This window comes from Sebastes fasciatus, chromosome 22, assembly GCF_043250625.1.
Source record: "Sebastes fasciatus isolate fSebFas1 chromosome 22, fSebFas1.pri, whole genome shotgun sequence".
Taxonomy (NCBI): domain Eukaryota; kingdom Metazoa; phylum Chordata; class Actinopteri; order Perciformes; family Sebastidae; genus Sebastes; species Sebastes fasciatus.
This window is the reverse complement of record NC_133816.1, coordinates 8,698,853-8,714,456: the sequence shown is the minus strand read 5'-3', so window position 1 is coordinate 8,714,456 and position 15,604 is coordinate 8,698,853. Positions and strand designations below refer to the sequence as shown.

Genomic DNA, 15,604 nt, shown 5'->3' with positions numbered 1-15,604 from the left:
ATAATACATAAATGCCAAACCAAACTTCAGCTGTTTAAAGTCTTTTAGCCATTTATTCAACAGCCAACATGTCAAAAGTCATGTTACCCATGATGCAGCCTGTCTCTCCCTGTTGGTGTCATAGCAGCTCCTGATAGAGTAGCTGTGTGAAGTCCATGTATTAGGCTTCATGTGCACAAAACATTATGTAACAAAGCAAACTCAAGGTGTAAGAAAGAAAACTCAACACAATACTACAAGTGTGAAACCATCCAGCTTTCTGCCCAGTTATTTTGTTCAGTGAAAAATAGCTCCACATAATAAGTGTAAAATAGAAAACTGATTACAGCAGCCTGAAGCTTCTCAGTTGTTTACATTTTAAAGGGGACGTATTATGCTTTTTCCTTTTCCTTTAGTGTGTTATATTGTTTTTTGTGCATGTGAAAGGTCTGCAAAGTTACAAAGCCCAAAGTCCACGCCAAAGGGAGTTACTCTCCCTCACAGAAACACTGCTCCTAAACTGCCTGAAACACCCTACACGAAGTCCCGCCTTTTCTTTCGTAACGTGGTGATGTCACCAAGTAATGTATTTGCATAATACCTGCCTAGCAGCTAGTTTGGCACGGCCTCAAACAAAGCTAGTTAGAGCGGAGCAGGAGCAGAGTCTGAAGAGTTTGGTTCAGTTGACCAATCACAACAGAGAGGGCCAGCTGGCCAATCCGAGCAGACTGGGCTTTTCAGGGTGGGGGCAGGAGCTCAAACAGAGCGTTTCAGACAGAAGGTAAAAAGAGGTGCAGCAGCACAACCGGTATGAGAAAAATAAAGTGTTTTTTGAACATTGAAGCATGTAAACATGTTCTATTAGAAACCCAAAAGCAAGTATGCACCTAAAAATGAGCATAATACGTCCTCTTTAAACTTTTTTAAAACGTATAACAATGCTTGCAAAAGCAAAACAGCTGTATCAGTTGTTTGGGATGATCGTGAACTCAGAAGTAATTATACTCTTCATAGATGCAACCGAAATTGCAACTGCTGGGAAGCCATAACCATGGCAACTACATATAATGAAACACAAAAACATGGCAAGGGGATCTCTGCACTTTAGCCGACTTGGAGCACAGAAACAAAAATACACGATTTACAACTTGTTTAACAGTTTTCTAGCTTGACAAGACCCACTGCCCAGAATTTGTCAGAAGAAAGTAACCCAAACAAGTTTCTTGCAATTTGAACATACAGTAAGGGTAATTACGTAAATCAACAATGAAAGACAGCCTAAAAGTTGTGTTATGCAGTTGTCGTAACCTTTTATAGCCATCTTTAACCCTGTGGCGTGACATGAGGGGCAGACCTGCTTAGGACCTGGAGCTTTTCAACAACAGCACTGTTGAGTGTGTGTTGGGACAATCCTACCTCAGGAGAGCCTCTTTGAGTACAATGTGTGGCCTGCGGGTGTGTCTCGTGTGACTGTGACTAAGGTGTGGATAATATACAATACACTATGCCACTTCTTGGTTTGTTTTTGTGTCTGTTTGTGTGCTTTCAGAGCAATTATGAGATGTAGGACTGCCCAGTGTGCGTGCGTTTTTGTGGATATGAATCAGTGCGCATGAGTAATGTATGCATGCAGAGAGCTCCTCGGCAACATTAATATGAGAAAATGTGAGCACGATATATTCAGTCGTGCAGCAGTGCTCATTAGCGAGGCCAAACAAACAGGACCACGCCTCTGGCCCACACAAAGACCGCTTTGTGAGTCGCCCCGTGCCACAAGTGTAGCAGAAAATGCAGAGTTCAAGGCAACGGAAATGAAAGGTTAAAAAGGAGCTGAAAGTGGAGCGGAATGAGAAAGCTCAATGTCCACATTAATGTAGAAGCAGACAACTGAAAACCACGGACGGTTTTCCATTTTTCAACAACTTTTGTTAAAGACAAATAATGGCAAAAAGTGAATAAAATTAAAAAGCTTAAAACATATGAATGTTCTGATTCAAATAAAATTAGAAAAAGAAATCAGTGAAAAAGAAAAACACTTGGTGCTTACCTCAAGGTCATCCAGGGATCGTGCCAGGCTGATACGTTTGGCAGAGCGGCGTTTAGAGGCACGGGCAACACCCCAAAACCTGGAGACCTACGAGAACAAAGGAGAGACAGATGAGTGAAAACACAAAGACCATTATACTATACTACACTATACTATACTATACCACTATAGACAGCATAATTAACACCCGTATGTGAATTAATGGACCGTCAGCCATCAATACTGGTTTCAAGTTACTGTAAGTCAATTCAAATACATCTAATTACATTTACTTTTATTGTCATTACTGCTCTTGAAACACCTCGAAAATGCATCTTACTAAAAGTTTTGAAAAACTGGAAGGTAAAAAAGAGAAGTTGTAATAAATAGTTGTTCATTTCAAAAATTTGAATCATTTTAAAATACTGTGCATTCATACTTTACATACTAGTGTCAACAATAAGGCTTGTCCGCAAACCCAAAGCGAGTAAAATGCCACGTTGGGCAAGTAAATCTAGCAACTCACTTGCACGATCGGGCAACTTTTGTTGTTTTTAAATGTGCTTTATAAATAAACTAAACTGGAGCCATCTCACTTCCTTCTCATCTCTGTTGAGAGTTGCACATGCTCAGTACCGACCGAGAAAATGGCGGCGGGTAAAGACAAAGTTTAAGAGGTGAGGCGCAAGTGAGCATTTAAATTCTCCCGGAAACAGGAGTTTAGTTGGGTGGTGTTTATGTATTGCGCAGTTTGCCGTAAGTTTAAGAGCAAGGCGGATAAAACATCATAATTAACTTTAGCCTTAGTTGTTATTTGATAACCACTAATAAATAAAACAATTATATATATATAGGGGCAAGTAAAAATTGATATTGGGCAAGAGGATTTCTGAAAAACAAGTTTTAAAAAAACATTTATGTTGCACCCTGAAAAAAACACCCAACATGTGATGTGACTGACATAATGAAATAATATTCCAAGACATAAAGTGTTTGTGTGCACTTTTTGTTTGAAGTCTAAAGACTGAAAGATGATGGAGTTACACAGAAAGTGTAAAAGAAATGAAAATGTACCAACGATTACAAGTGAGAGGTGACTTCGAGGTTAGTCAGCTGAAGTAGATAGTCTAGACAAATCAGGGTTTCTACTAGATTTCACAGATTTCCCTGCTAAAGCTTCTGAATTTACATATAACGGGGATCAACGTCACACACAGTCCTCTCTGGCACAATGCACATACAGTTAGCCTGAACGACTACAGCTATGGTCCAAAAGTACCGAGACAGAAGCACTAATTTCACAGTCTAACTGTTAAAAAAGAGATCAGACAGAACCCCGTGGTTTCCAGCCTAATCATCACTTTAGAAAAGATGAAGCAGTTTCACCAGCCAGCCCCTATTCTTATGATCGGAGAGGCTGTGTGTTATGTTTGAACGAGAGTTTAAGAATTGCAGATAATTACCGCTGCATGACACGAGCTCTACCCTGTAATTTGCCTGGCTTCCTGTGCAAGATTGTCTCTTCTCTGATCTAATGCAATGTGGCTGAGGACACAATCTGCTTCTGATTTATAAACACAGCTAAATACTTTGCTTAAATAAGGTTGAAAAACACAAATAAGTACTGTGAATGGAAGTTGGAAAAAGTTTGTAGGTGACCTGACATTGCATACAACTATTTGCATTCATCCCCATGGCTGAGAGGAATAAATAAATTCTGAGATTCTGCACACACATCATTGGTTCCCTGAGGGAGTCTCATTTCCGGGACTACATGGATACACAGGGCCATCTTGTGGGCAGAGAGGACAGTAACAGTTTCCCTCTCTCTGCACGTTCATAACAATGGCATCATTGACTTAAAACAGGTGCTTTTTTTTTTTTTACTTCCATTCACACTCAGCACCAATTGACATGTTGAAAAAGTGGCATTGTATTTCATAGTAAGTCAGGCTTACTAACACCCCCTCAGTGTCTGGAAACTCAACTCCGTGTGACCATTTAATACTTCCTGTGCCGCCGTGTTAAACATGAATGAAGTACAGAAACAGATGTCGTAGTGGGACTGTGTGCTTACAATGGAACTATTAAGTGTCACTGTGCGTGGAAGGATTTCTCATTAACACATGGCCAAGAAATTATCTGCACGGATACAGTATACATGAGCAAAAACAAGATTGGGCAGTATCCCAAATCCTATAATATAATCTAGAAAATATTACACACAAAAATCAATTTGAGGTAAGGTAAATAGGCATGGGTAAAATGTTTCTTAATGTATTCAAACAGCAGCAAAGATGGCATGAGCATCTACAGTTGTATTTTTTAAGCTGGTTCCCCTCATTGTTGTTGCAAAGCAGTAAATATGGCATTGACTGACCAGTTAATTTCACTGAAGTAATTCATTTAGACCAGAATTTAGACCCTACATGTGGTCACAAGAGGATTAACAGGACAGGAACCAGATAAAAACCTATTTCTGCTACACAAAATGATGTTTATCTTGTCACTCTTCTCTAATCTTTGCCTTTTTTCTAATGAATTATTGGATTTTTCACCTTTTCTACCTCTTCAGGCTTCTAAAAATAAAATAAAAGACAAATAAATCATTGTTTAGTTCAACTAGTCACAACCAGAAGACATATGCATCCATTTAGGGGTAATAAATCAGCACTGCCTTTTTGAAATGCTGCAGATTTCAGTTTTAAAATGTAAAAAAAAAAAAGTGTCTTACTTACATTTTTGGTACTACCATCTTTCCGCTGTTTCTCTCTCTGTTCCAGAAACCTTTTGGTCCATTCCTCTCTGGGAGGGAGCATCATGACCTCTGCTGAGCAGTACCTGTCTGAGGGGATCTGGCTCATGGGGGGAGGCAGGTTACTTGTGGCGGTGCCGAGGCTAACGCTGGAGGACCAGTTGTTGGTCACCTGAGGCTCAGGATCCCCGCTTGGCACTTTAGGCCACTTTGGCTTTGAGAACCACCTTTGGCTACCTCGGAGAGGGTCTCCCAAGAAGTTTGCTTTTTTACCCAAAGGCAGAGGAGGTGGTGGGGGCTTGAACTGGAACTCGAGCCTGGGTGGGGGACCTCCATAAAAGCTATGAAGAGAATCGGGGCCAGGTAGTGACTCTGAGAGGGAATGTGTGCTGGCACTGTTCTCTGGGTTCAGTTTTTGGCCATTCTTGGAGAGGTTTATTGGGGTGAGGTCTTCAGCCAGAGGATAATCCCATGGACAACTGGGGAGGTGGGCCCCGGGGTGGTTTCGGATTGCAGAAGGGAAATCCCTGTCCGCTCTCTCCTCGGGGGGCGACGCATTTCCAATTCCACTGTCCCCGTTGCTGCTGGCGCTGCCTTGTTTACCCACGCTGCACATCTCCTTGACTTGCTGCTGAGCCTCCATGTCCAGTTTGACTCGAAGCCTCTCCACAGCGTCCCCCATGTCACTGTACAGGACTGTGACAAATTGAAGAACATCTGTGGGAGTCTGAGGGAATTCCAGGCAGCCCAAGGCATCTGGATCTGGAGTGCAGTCGAAGCCAAAGCGTCCAGCAATGCCTACATGGTCCACATGGTTTCCCAGCTCTGGGTCGATGAAGAAAACATGGCAGGAGGCCCGCAGAGGACCATCGTCGGGTACACGGCCATTGATTACATGTGCTGTAGTGACCAGGCATAAAAAACGTGGGTCTTCAGCACACACGGCCCCCAAAACTAGGTTCTCGGCAGGAAAAGCTGCCAAAACAGCCCCTGCATCGTCACAAAGTCGGATGCAGTCGAACATGATCTTCATCATCACCAGAGTATGGGTACTCTGCTCTGTTCCCAACAGTCGTATTCGCTCCCGTATGACTTCTAAACAGGCCTCCTCTGACTCTGTAGTGTTTAAAATCAACTCCGTGGAGCTCAGGTAGCCCACCACCAAGGTCATGTTTAACATACTCCAGTCCGGATTGGCTTCCTCTGTGTCTGTAAACACAGAGTCTGCGTCCCCAACTCCCTCCTTTTGCCGCTCAGCTAAAGAGTTCCACTGTTGCGACCACTGTGACATATCAGGCTCTGACACCGGCCTCTGTTTGGTGCTGATAGCATGGCTTGAGTTAAAGGAGGAATGGCTTGAATCATGCGAGATAGTGCGGAGAACACCCGCTTTTTGGAAAATCCCATTTTTCTGGGCAATCCCAAATTTTTCATCATTAAGAATGGGGTTTCCCATGATCCGGCTCGCAGCGCGCACCACCAACTGCAAGGTTCCTTTGCAGCTGCCAATCAACTGCACAACAGTCTCATGCAAAGCGGTGGACACGTCCATCCCGTTGATGGCCACGATGTGATCCCCCTGTTTCAGTCCCACCAGGTCGGCGGGGCTTCCCTCCAGGATGCCACTCAGCAGACACGGCCTCTGTCCCGTAATAGTAAAGCCATATCCTGCCCGACCACGGACAACCTCCACGCCCCTCAGCTCGGCGACTGCGTTTAAATCCAGACGCCTCCTTGCGCCCTCAGGCTGTCCCTGTATCCTCATCTTTGTTGTGGTAGGGTGCCTTGAGATCCAGTGTGTGTGTGGGAACTGAAACACTTGCAGGTTGCCAACACTTATTGTGTTGTTGTCATCCTACAGTTACACAAAGAAAAACAGGAAGAAACATGAAATTTCATGAAATTATACAAAACATAAGAACAGAAGGAGTGCATAATAATTCAGTTGTTCATCAGCTTTCAACAGACATGTTGTGGTGAATTACTAATTTGAAGAATTACACTCAAGCTACAACACTTATTTTCATCATCACTTATTAAGCCAAATTCCTTGACAATTAATTGAGTTTGTCCTTGTCAAAATAATGATAGTAAAAAAAAGAACACCCATCACAGTTTCCGATATTATGTCCTAAAAGTAACAAAAAGCAAAGATATTTAGTTTACAACCAGTCTAAATATTGCAGGAAATATTCACTTTTGAGAGGCTGTAACCATCTAATTTTAGGCTTTTTTGCTCAAAAACTTAACTTAAGCAATTAATCAATCATCAAAATTGTAGCTGATTAATTTCTTAGTGATCAACTAATCAGTTGATCGGCTAATTTTATTTATGTATTTAACTTTGCAGTATGTAAAGTGTCTAAGAATTTTTGAAAGGGGCTAGATAAATCTGTTAACCGTTTACTGTTTATTTGTTTTGCACAATTTAAGACTATACAACATAACAAAAAAATAAATGAATAATATACAGTGCAGGAAGAGGCAAAAAACCCACTGGGCTTATCTGAAGCCTCCACCTAGAGACAAGATTAATATAAAGAAATAATATGACTACATAATAGTGATAACAAACAATTAGGACAAGATATATATAATAACAACAATAACAAAATAGTAAATATATAAAAAAAGACAAGTGTGTGTGTTACGTGGAAGTGTATGGTTAGTGTTTGTGAGGAGGATATTGATTTAAATATCTATGAAGACTTCTGGGCAATCGTAACCACACAACATTGTGAGTGGGAAAAAATAAAAAACATAAAAACAGATACATGGGCAACATGGTGAAAAGCACTAGATAAATATTATATTATATATTATATTACATATAATTACTAGTAGTAATACTAGTAGTAGTAGTAATAATCGTTTCAGCTCTAGATTACACAGTATAATAATTAGCTATGTTAAGTCTTATTTTATACTTGAATAATACATACACATATACCACATGAACATATAATAATATATACTGTTTACTGTTTATTTGTTTTGCACAATTTAAAACTATATACTAATATAAAGTGCAGGAAGAGGCAAAAAAAACACTGGGATTATCTGAAGCCTCCACCTAGAGACAAGATTAATATAAAGAATTAATATGACTAAATAATAGTGATAACAAACAATTAGGACAAGATATATATAAAGAAATAATATGACTACATAATAGTGATAAAAAAACAATTAGGACAAGATATATATAAAGAAATAATATGACTACATAATAGTGATAAACAATTAGGACAAGATTAATATAAAGAAATAATATGACTACATAATAGTGATAACAAACAATTAGGACAAGATTAATAGAAATAAATAATATGACTACATAATAGTGATAAAAAACAAACAAACAAACAAACACTTCTTGTGGAGACCACGTGTTCAAAACAGAATTACAAATACACTTAGCAACTTTAAAGCAACACACAAATAAGAAGCTGGGGTCTCTAGCTCTAGCTTTAACTCGTATTAAAGTAGATTATAAACCAAATAAAACACTGGTATCAATCTTATTCAAGCAATTATCTGTCAGAAATGAGACACAGGCAGCTTTTATGCCCCAGCACAGCTTGCAAAGTGTCCACCCACCAACTCCCCCCAAAACCAGAGTGCCAGCTGGCTCTCTACTCACCAACCACCACACTCTCTGGTTTCGGTCAACCACCGTTGTTTAAATGCTCCAATACTCCAATAACTTTTTTAATTACCTTTTAAAAGTTCCACAAAAGCTCCAACTGGTTTACATCCGCGGTACTAAACGTCCAAACTTTACATTTTTCACATTACAAGTCCATTTATTAGAGTAATTCAAGGTAATATCTCCATGCCGTGATTCAGTAGTCCTCCTCCTCTATGGCAACGACACACTCCATTCATTGTAACCATGACAGCGTAACGTCTCCGGAACACGTGACGTCCCTTTCTGGCCAATCACGACGCGTTTCGCGTTCAATATTCAAACCATGGAGTGACGCTATTGGCTGATGGTGATGACTGCTGACAGGCTTTATTTTTGCATTTAAATCTAATTTAAAAGCCTAGAGTTGTTGTTTTTTTAAATAAACAGCACCACTTAAATATAGAAATAGCGGGATTTAGACCTAAATATGTCAAATTTAAATTTTAAAATACATGCACACATTCAATAATGATAAGTTCTCAATATAATAAAAAGAAATGCAAATTATAATATTGTAAATTATATAGTCTTACCTATATGATTTTGCTGTTGTTGCTCAATCCATTTGCATGTGGGTTTTCCCCCTGTCTCTTCCTCACTGGAGCAGGTGTCTGTAAACAATGCCTCTCTGGTCAAAGGGCTGCAACGGTTGCACACACTATCACATGGCTTTATTACACATGTGCAGCAGCCTACACAAAAAGAGGGTTTGATGACACAAAGACTACGAGCCCCCTCATTCTGCCTATGTGTAACTTAGTCCTTCCTCCCCATCAGCTGTCAGTAGCACTTTTTATATACATGTTGTTTGTGACAAAAGGGGACAAGTGCATTAAAGCAGTACCATTTTAGTATGATCTCCACATTTTGTCCAGGATTATTATGATGGCAGAGTGCCAGAAAGGCTGTAGCAATTGGAGGAGTTTTTTTGGGGGGTTTTTTCAAGTAAGAGATTCTTATTTCTTTCCTCTTTTGTTTAAATTCCATGATTTTTACTTTTAATTCCATTAATAAATAGCCCAATGCTATTTGCCATGAAGCAATTGTTTATTTTGTATGTATAGTTTTTAGCAATATAACAGGTAGTAATATTTGGTTTACATCTTGAACAAACAATAATGCATTTTCATGAAGCAGTGACTTTCGTGGGGTTGGTGTTAGTGTGTGATGGAACTAACTTAATCCCCAGTTTCTCCAAATCCTCTTAAAATAGGCTGAAAGGCAAAGACCTTAACATTTTTGGCTCTATCCGGCCTTACCTTCTGTGTATTTTGCATGTCAACATTTACTCTGCAGTAACAATGAAAGACAGTAAATAATGGTAGACTGTGTGTTGTTTTATTCAGCAGAAATGCAAATAAGAACAGAACATCTTTGCATATAAAATACTCAGGGAAAAAACAGTCTCAAAGTTTGCATTTAGCCTAGGCCTATATCTAATCCTAAAAGCACAATGCAACCCACAATTAAACTGTATGTTATTTGTTTTGTCCTTATCAGTCCAATTAGCGTGCAGACAGAGAGCCAATCTGTGTGGTCACAGTGACACACAATCTGAATTTGCTGGATATGAAGAGAAGAATGAGTCGGTGGACTCAATATTTGTCTTTTATTTATTGCATCTAAATTAGATTCACACTGAAAAGTTGAAGACAGGAAATGTACCTTAATTAGACTCTTCAGCTGGTTTTGCTGCCACTTTGCTGACAGATTCCTTCCAATCATTTCAAAAGCAGCAGGAATTATTGCCTCAACTTCTGGTTCACAATGCTACAAATTGTCCTGTTTTGGCAACAAACGTTTCCAACTTCTAATTATCCTGGCACGGAGAAAGAAGGAAGTGACAAGGATAAGTTCGTTTTTTTGCAAGGCTGTTGTTCCCACAGTGATTTTAATAGGGTACTTGACAAATTATCAAGACAGACAATCTGATGGGGCCTGGCATACGGTAGATGCTAAAGTGCCAGCATGTGTCATTATGGTTATTACAGTAACATGGTCCATTCCATTAATGATATTCAGGCTGATGACACTTTCAAAAATGTTTGTACTGCTCTACCATCTCTGCACTGATAAGAGCTATACTTTGATATGCAACGCGATACACCTTAAACATGTTAAACATGTCAAACTGAAATCCAAAATAAATATACTTTATTCTTGCTTTAACAAGGCTATAGGTGAGGCAAGATCATGATCTCTCCCAGACAACCATAACCCTCACACATCATGCTTCACTGGGTCTTTGACCCCGCTCTGACCCCATGATGCTGACGTGCTAGAGGGTGTCTGGATCATCTTCTCCAGGAGGTTCATCATACGTTCCTGCAGCTGCAGACACTGCACCTGGAGGAGATTCTGTTGGTGCATGGCTCTACGGACCTCCCTGCACGTCTCCTCTATGGCCCGGCTCGACCTCTTTTGTTGCTGTAGCATGGCCTGCATCACCCGCAGTTTCTTTCTCTTCATGGACAAGTGCTTGTTGGCATGTCTTTTCCTGCCTGAAGTAGGGTGAGAGCTGGAAAACAGAGAATGGACCTTTTAGAGTAGTCTTGTAATAAGAGATCACCTCTGGACACAAGAGCTTATTGTTGGTCCTTCAATCTAAAACAGTTAGATAACATCAGCAACTTTCTCCCAAAGCCAGAAATCATAGAAGTAAAGTACCAAAAGTATATTAAAAGTAATGAAAAATACTGAATACAAAAGCCAAAATGCAGTAACTGCATATTGAAGGGGAACATCACCTAAATTAAGAATTCCAATATGTTTTTTCCATGGCCTAGGAAAGTTCAATCAATATTTATGAACATAAGCTACTCTCTCTCAAAGCCGGAAACTAGAGAAATGAGTCTCAAATTTGTGATGTCATAGGGTATAAAGTGCAGAGCTGCCCAATAGACAATGAATGGGAGACCGATTTAGTGGAGCCACAGAATGTTTGTTTTCTTTTTTTATTTCTAAATGAGCTTTATTCTATTGTAGTGTTGTCAGTTGTTAAACAGAAAGTGTTCCCATATTCTCAAAACATTCCTCTGGGTGCTCTCAGTGTCATTGAACATCTTTCCCAATTCGGAGCAGTTCCCCACTTTATACCCTATGACATCACAAGTTTGAGTTTTATCCCTCTAGATTTTATATTATGGAGAGAGTTGTTCATGTTTAATACTATTTTTGGACTGTCTTACACCATAGGAATAACATGTATGAATTTAAAACATGGGCGTTCCCCTTTAAGTCAACATTTAGTAAAGACCAGATAAACCAGTTAGACCTAAAGTAAATGTTTTACCATGTAGCCTAGACCTAATTTTTTATTGTTATGTCATATATGTATAATTTCAAAGAAAACAGTGTGTACAATTTTACATTAAGGCAGTTAAAGGGACTGTTTGTAACTTTTTACACGTATAAATCTACCGGGTCGGTTTCCCATGCGCGCTTGCGTGTGGCTACGCTGTTCAGACAAGACTCCAACACAAACTACACGGAGGCACCAAAACCGCAAAGTTCTATCTAGTGAAGCCCGTCTTGCAAAACAGTGTTGGCCGCGGTCGGAGGACGTGGGGGAGACCGTAGCTTTGGTCTCCAGGGCTGGAGTCTCTGCGGTTCTCTGCTCCTCTGCCTGCTTGTCTTCACTCACACACCACACGCGTTTTCGCTGTCTCGCTCCACCTCTCTTGCATGCGTGCTCACTCCACACTGCAGGAGAGTTAGTTTAGCTCTGAGAATATCTAGTGAATGTACAGTGGCCGTTTGTGCAGAAATAACTGCTGCAGCTCCTCCAGACCAACAGAGGTTTCCGTGTCTTGTGAAATGACGGGGCTCCGCAGCAAGAAACGTTATCGTCTGATCCTAGTGTTGGCTTTTCCTGCTTCAGCCTCCCGACCGGGTGCCGGAGGGAGGCTGAAGCAGGAAAAGCCATCACTGGGATCAGCAGTGATTCATGGAGAGACCTTCGTCTGGTCAGCTAACATTACTGCCAAGCAGGTGAAATATAGAGTGATATTGTGGTTTTAGCTGACGTGTGTCGCCTCACTGTTTTGAGCGATGCTCGTTCATGTCTACTTAGAGCGAGCAAGCGCGAGCCTGACGCTGACCTTCGCTGACTTAACGGCCACAGGTGTCGCTGTTAACAAGCATTTCTGAAAGTTACAAACAGTCCCTTTAAACACCAAACCAAACTGTAAACTGCACAGCAAGAGAGCCAAATCCAGTTCAAGCTAGCTGAAGATAACCATGGCTAGCTTTGCTAAAGCTAAATCTACTTCCTTTTTCCCACAGCTATTTCCTGTAATGGAAACATATCAATTTACATCATAGTAATTTAGTTTGTTGTCCCATTCAAATAAAGGCAGCAGCTAAATCCACTCATGCAAAACAGCAAGACTACTTCTGCTAAAAAGCTAGCTAGCTGTCAGCTTTTGACTCTAGCTGAATTCACGATTTGCTGTGGTGACGCTACTTTTAAATAACATATTTAGGAAATTGTAACAGCATGACAGAGTAAAGCCATGTAGGGCAATTGTGTCAGTTTAGTTGAAACTGAACAATAGAATACAAAGGTCAGTTTATCAACCTGTTATTACCTTTATCAGTGACACACACACACACACACACGATATATGTCTGGTCTACTTCCTGTTACCTGGAGCCCTGTGTGTGCTCACTGTCAGAGCTCAGAGAGTCCAGCTCTTGTTTGATCTCCATCTCATCTGAGGAGCCCGTGTACTCTGGCAGGAATCCCATCACCCCCTCCTCTGACGCGGGCACCAGGTTGTCTGTAGACTGGAAGGAAGTGGAGGGACCTGCAGCGGAGGAGGCCTGGAACTCCAAAGAGTTCACCCGCCCGTTCTCCAGCGGCTTAGAGAGGATCTTCTCGATGGCCTTATAATACGGCCAGTCCGGCGTCTCCCCGCTTTCACCGGCTACGACTTTCAGTCTCCTGTTTGGAGCAAAAACAGATGTTTAAAGTCATGCAACAGCTGGATGGAGTTTGAAGTGGACATGTGGACGTGGTGCACTTGCCTGTACTGAAATGACATGTTGGTGATTTTCATCTTGATCTCCTCTTTGAAACGCTGCTCACCCGTCAGCTGGAAAAACCTCTGGGACATCTTCTCGTAAACCTTTGCGTTCCTCTTGCTCATTTTCAGCTCCGGGTGGTGTTCCTCCCACACGTACAGGAGGGCTTTCATTTCGCCGTCGGTCCAGTTCGGGGCCCGCCTGTGTTTCTCACTGTGACCTGCCATTAAGTAGCTGAAACCGTCCTCTGATGCCATTTTTTCTTTTTAAAAATGGCCTGTGCTGGCTGTGTTTGCAGAAACAGGATCTTTAGTGGTTTGAATTTGAAAGTCTTTTTACTGAGCTGGGAGCTGTGTTGAATCTGCAGTGGGAGAGTGATACATGCGAGCAGGCACACACACCGTCCTGCCTGTGCCCTTCCCCCTAGCCTCGCTGAAAGAGGACTCAAAATGGGGCCTAAGGCGGGAGAGGAATCCGGTTAAAAGCTTTTAGTGGTGTGTGATGTCACCGTGACATCAAGTTGCCGTGGCAACGGAGAGGGAGGCAGTGCTCTCCATTTTCCCTCCCTCTCCTCTAACCACTCCCATCTGCTCTCCTTTCACCCTCCGCTCTGCTCTGCTGGCAGCACAAAAAGCTTTTAGCTGAAAGGCGGCAGTGTGAGCGCATGAGATTGCTGACAGTTTTGAAATATGAGCCTCTTGGGAGGAGGAGAAAAAAAAGGAAAGCCGAGGGTATGTGTTTCCCTGGCAACGGGGCTCTGGATCTGGTCGTCAGCCAGCACACACTGCTCCATTTAAAAGCTTTTAATAATAGACAAGTCGTTTTTGAGACGGAGACAGAGGATTTGCTTTATCTGGCGTGATGAAAGAGAGTGGAAAACACTTCCTGTTTTGCAGTTTAGACCTAAAAGGCAAGCCAAAGCCTTTCACTGGAGAACTGAGACACTTTAGGAGGAACAAAATGGCAACATGTGGTGATCCACCACAACGGGAAACAAAACGCTGACTGCTCTGTAATATGTAATCAGCTTTCTATTCATAGCCGTAGATTGTAGACAATGGACCCCTGCAGGAAGGGTTGCTCTGACCAGCTGGAGACCCCTCCCCCCATTCAGATCTCCGCAAGAGGAGGATCTTTGTCTCCCCCCACCTCAAGCACCCTAATCTGCCATATTATGTGCATTTATTTCCCCCTTCATGTCCCTCGCTCCCCCACCTCCCTCTCTGTTCCTCTGCATCAAAGCCACGAATACATAGACAGTGAAACCCCTGCAGCCTCCTGCATCGTCTCTCCATATTTACTTTAGCCGACCCCAAAAAGAGCAGAAATGGTAATGCACCACCCTCACTTCATCTTTATTAGTGCCATTAGTTGCTGACAGCCCGGCTTAACTCAGTTCTGGCCTGATTAGACCCTTAACCCATCTGCTCCTCAGTAAACTGACAAGCAACCTGTGCATTTTCATACCACAAATTGGCAGCTCGGCCCAATCCATCACATCTGTCACTTAAGACAAACGTTAAGCTTCGCCGTTACAGAAATAGAAGGGCAAATGAAAGTTGGTGTGAATGTTTTTTTGTTTGTTTTTCTACTGTTACCTCCAAGAAATTTGATTAATATTTTGTTCATATATATCACTTGGCTTACTTCCTGAAGGTAAAATATTATTTATGCAGGGTGGGTGTTTTTTTTCACAGAAAAATGTCTTAAAATTATCTTAAATAAGACGTAACGTGAGCCCCTAAATGCTTATGTTTAAATGAATAGTCACTAACATACTAACCTAACTCTATTTCAATATAATGACTAAATCCTCTTGCTGGGGTCCACTATAATTGTGTTTAATTATCTCCGTACATTTTTTCATTCACTAAAGTGGAAGTAATCCAGACTACTAATCCAGGAGCCAGACTAATCTACAGATAAACTGGTCATGCGCCGCTCATTTCTTGAAGTAGAAGTCAGTAGATAAAATCACACCACATTGTAAAATGGAACTATATGACAAGACTAACCTGGATCTATTTTACAGCTTTATAATTTGTTCTTGCTCATAATAGAGGAGAATGTCTCTATAAATGAAAATGAATTATCTATATTCATTCCATGACTATTTATACAAAGGCTA

The 15,604-nt window shown here is 41.2% G+C and overlaps 2 protein-coding genes across 2 annotated transcripts in view; both read right to left on the bottom strand.

The window, feature by feature from the left end:
- Positions 1-8,652, bottom strand: part of rgs12a (regulator of G protein signaling 12a) — a 46,207-nt gene extending 37,555 nt beyond the window's left edge. The window contains exons 1-3 of the mRNA XM_074624737.1: positions 8,480-8,652; positions 4,744-6,615; positions 2,027-2,113 (exon numbers count right to left, since the gene is read on the bottom strand). Coding sequence (XP_074480838.1) covers positions 2,027-2,113; positions 4,744-6,525 — 1,869 coding nt within the window. The 5' untranslated portion in view covers positions 6,526-6,615; positions 8,480-8,652. The remainder of the gene's footprint in view (positions 1-2,026; positions 2,114-4,743; positions 6,616-8,479) is intronic.
- Positions 8,653-9,767: 1,115 nt separating this feature from the next.
- Positions 9,768-14,127, bottom strand: msantd1 (Myb/SANT-like DNA-binding domain containing 1). The gene is made up of 3 exons (XM_074624739.1): positions 13,480-14,127; positions 13,100-13,396; positions 9,768-10,969 (listed from the first exon to the last, which is right to left on the bottom strand). The coding sequence occupies exons 1-3, from the start codon at positions 13,731-13,733 to the stop codon at positions 10,672-10,674; spliced, it is 849 nt and encodes a 282-aa protein (XP_074480840.1). The 5' UTR covers positions 13,734-14,127; the 3' UTR covers positions 9,768-10,671.
- Between the last annotated feature and the right edge of the window lie 1,477 nt (positions 14,128-15,604).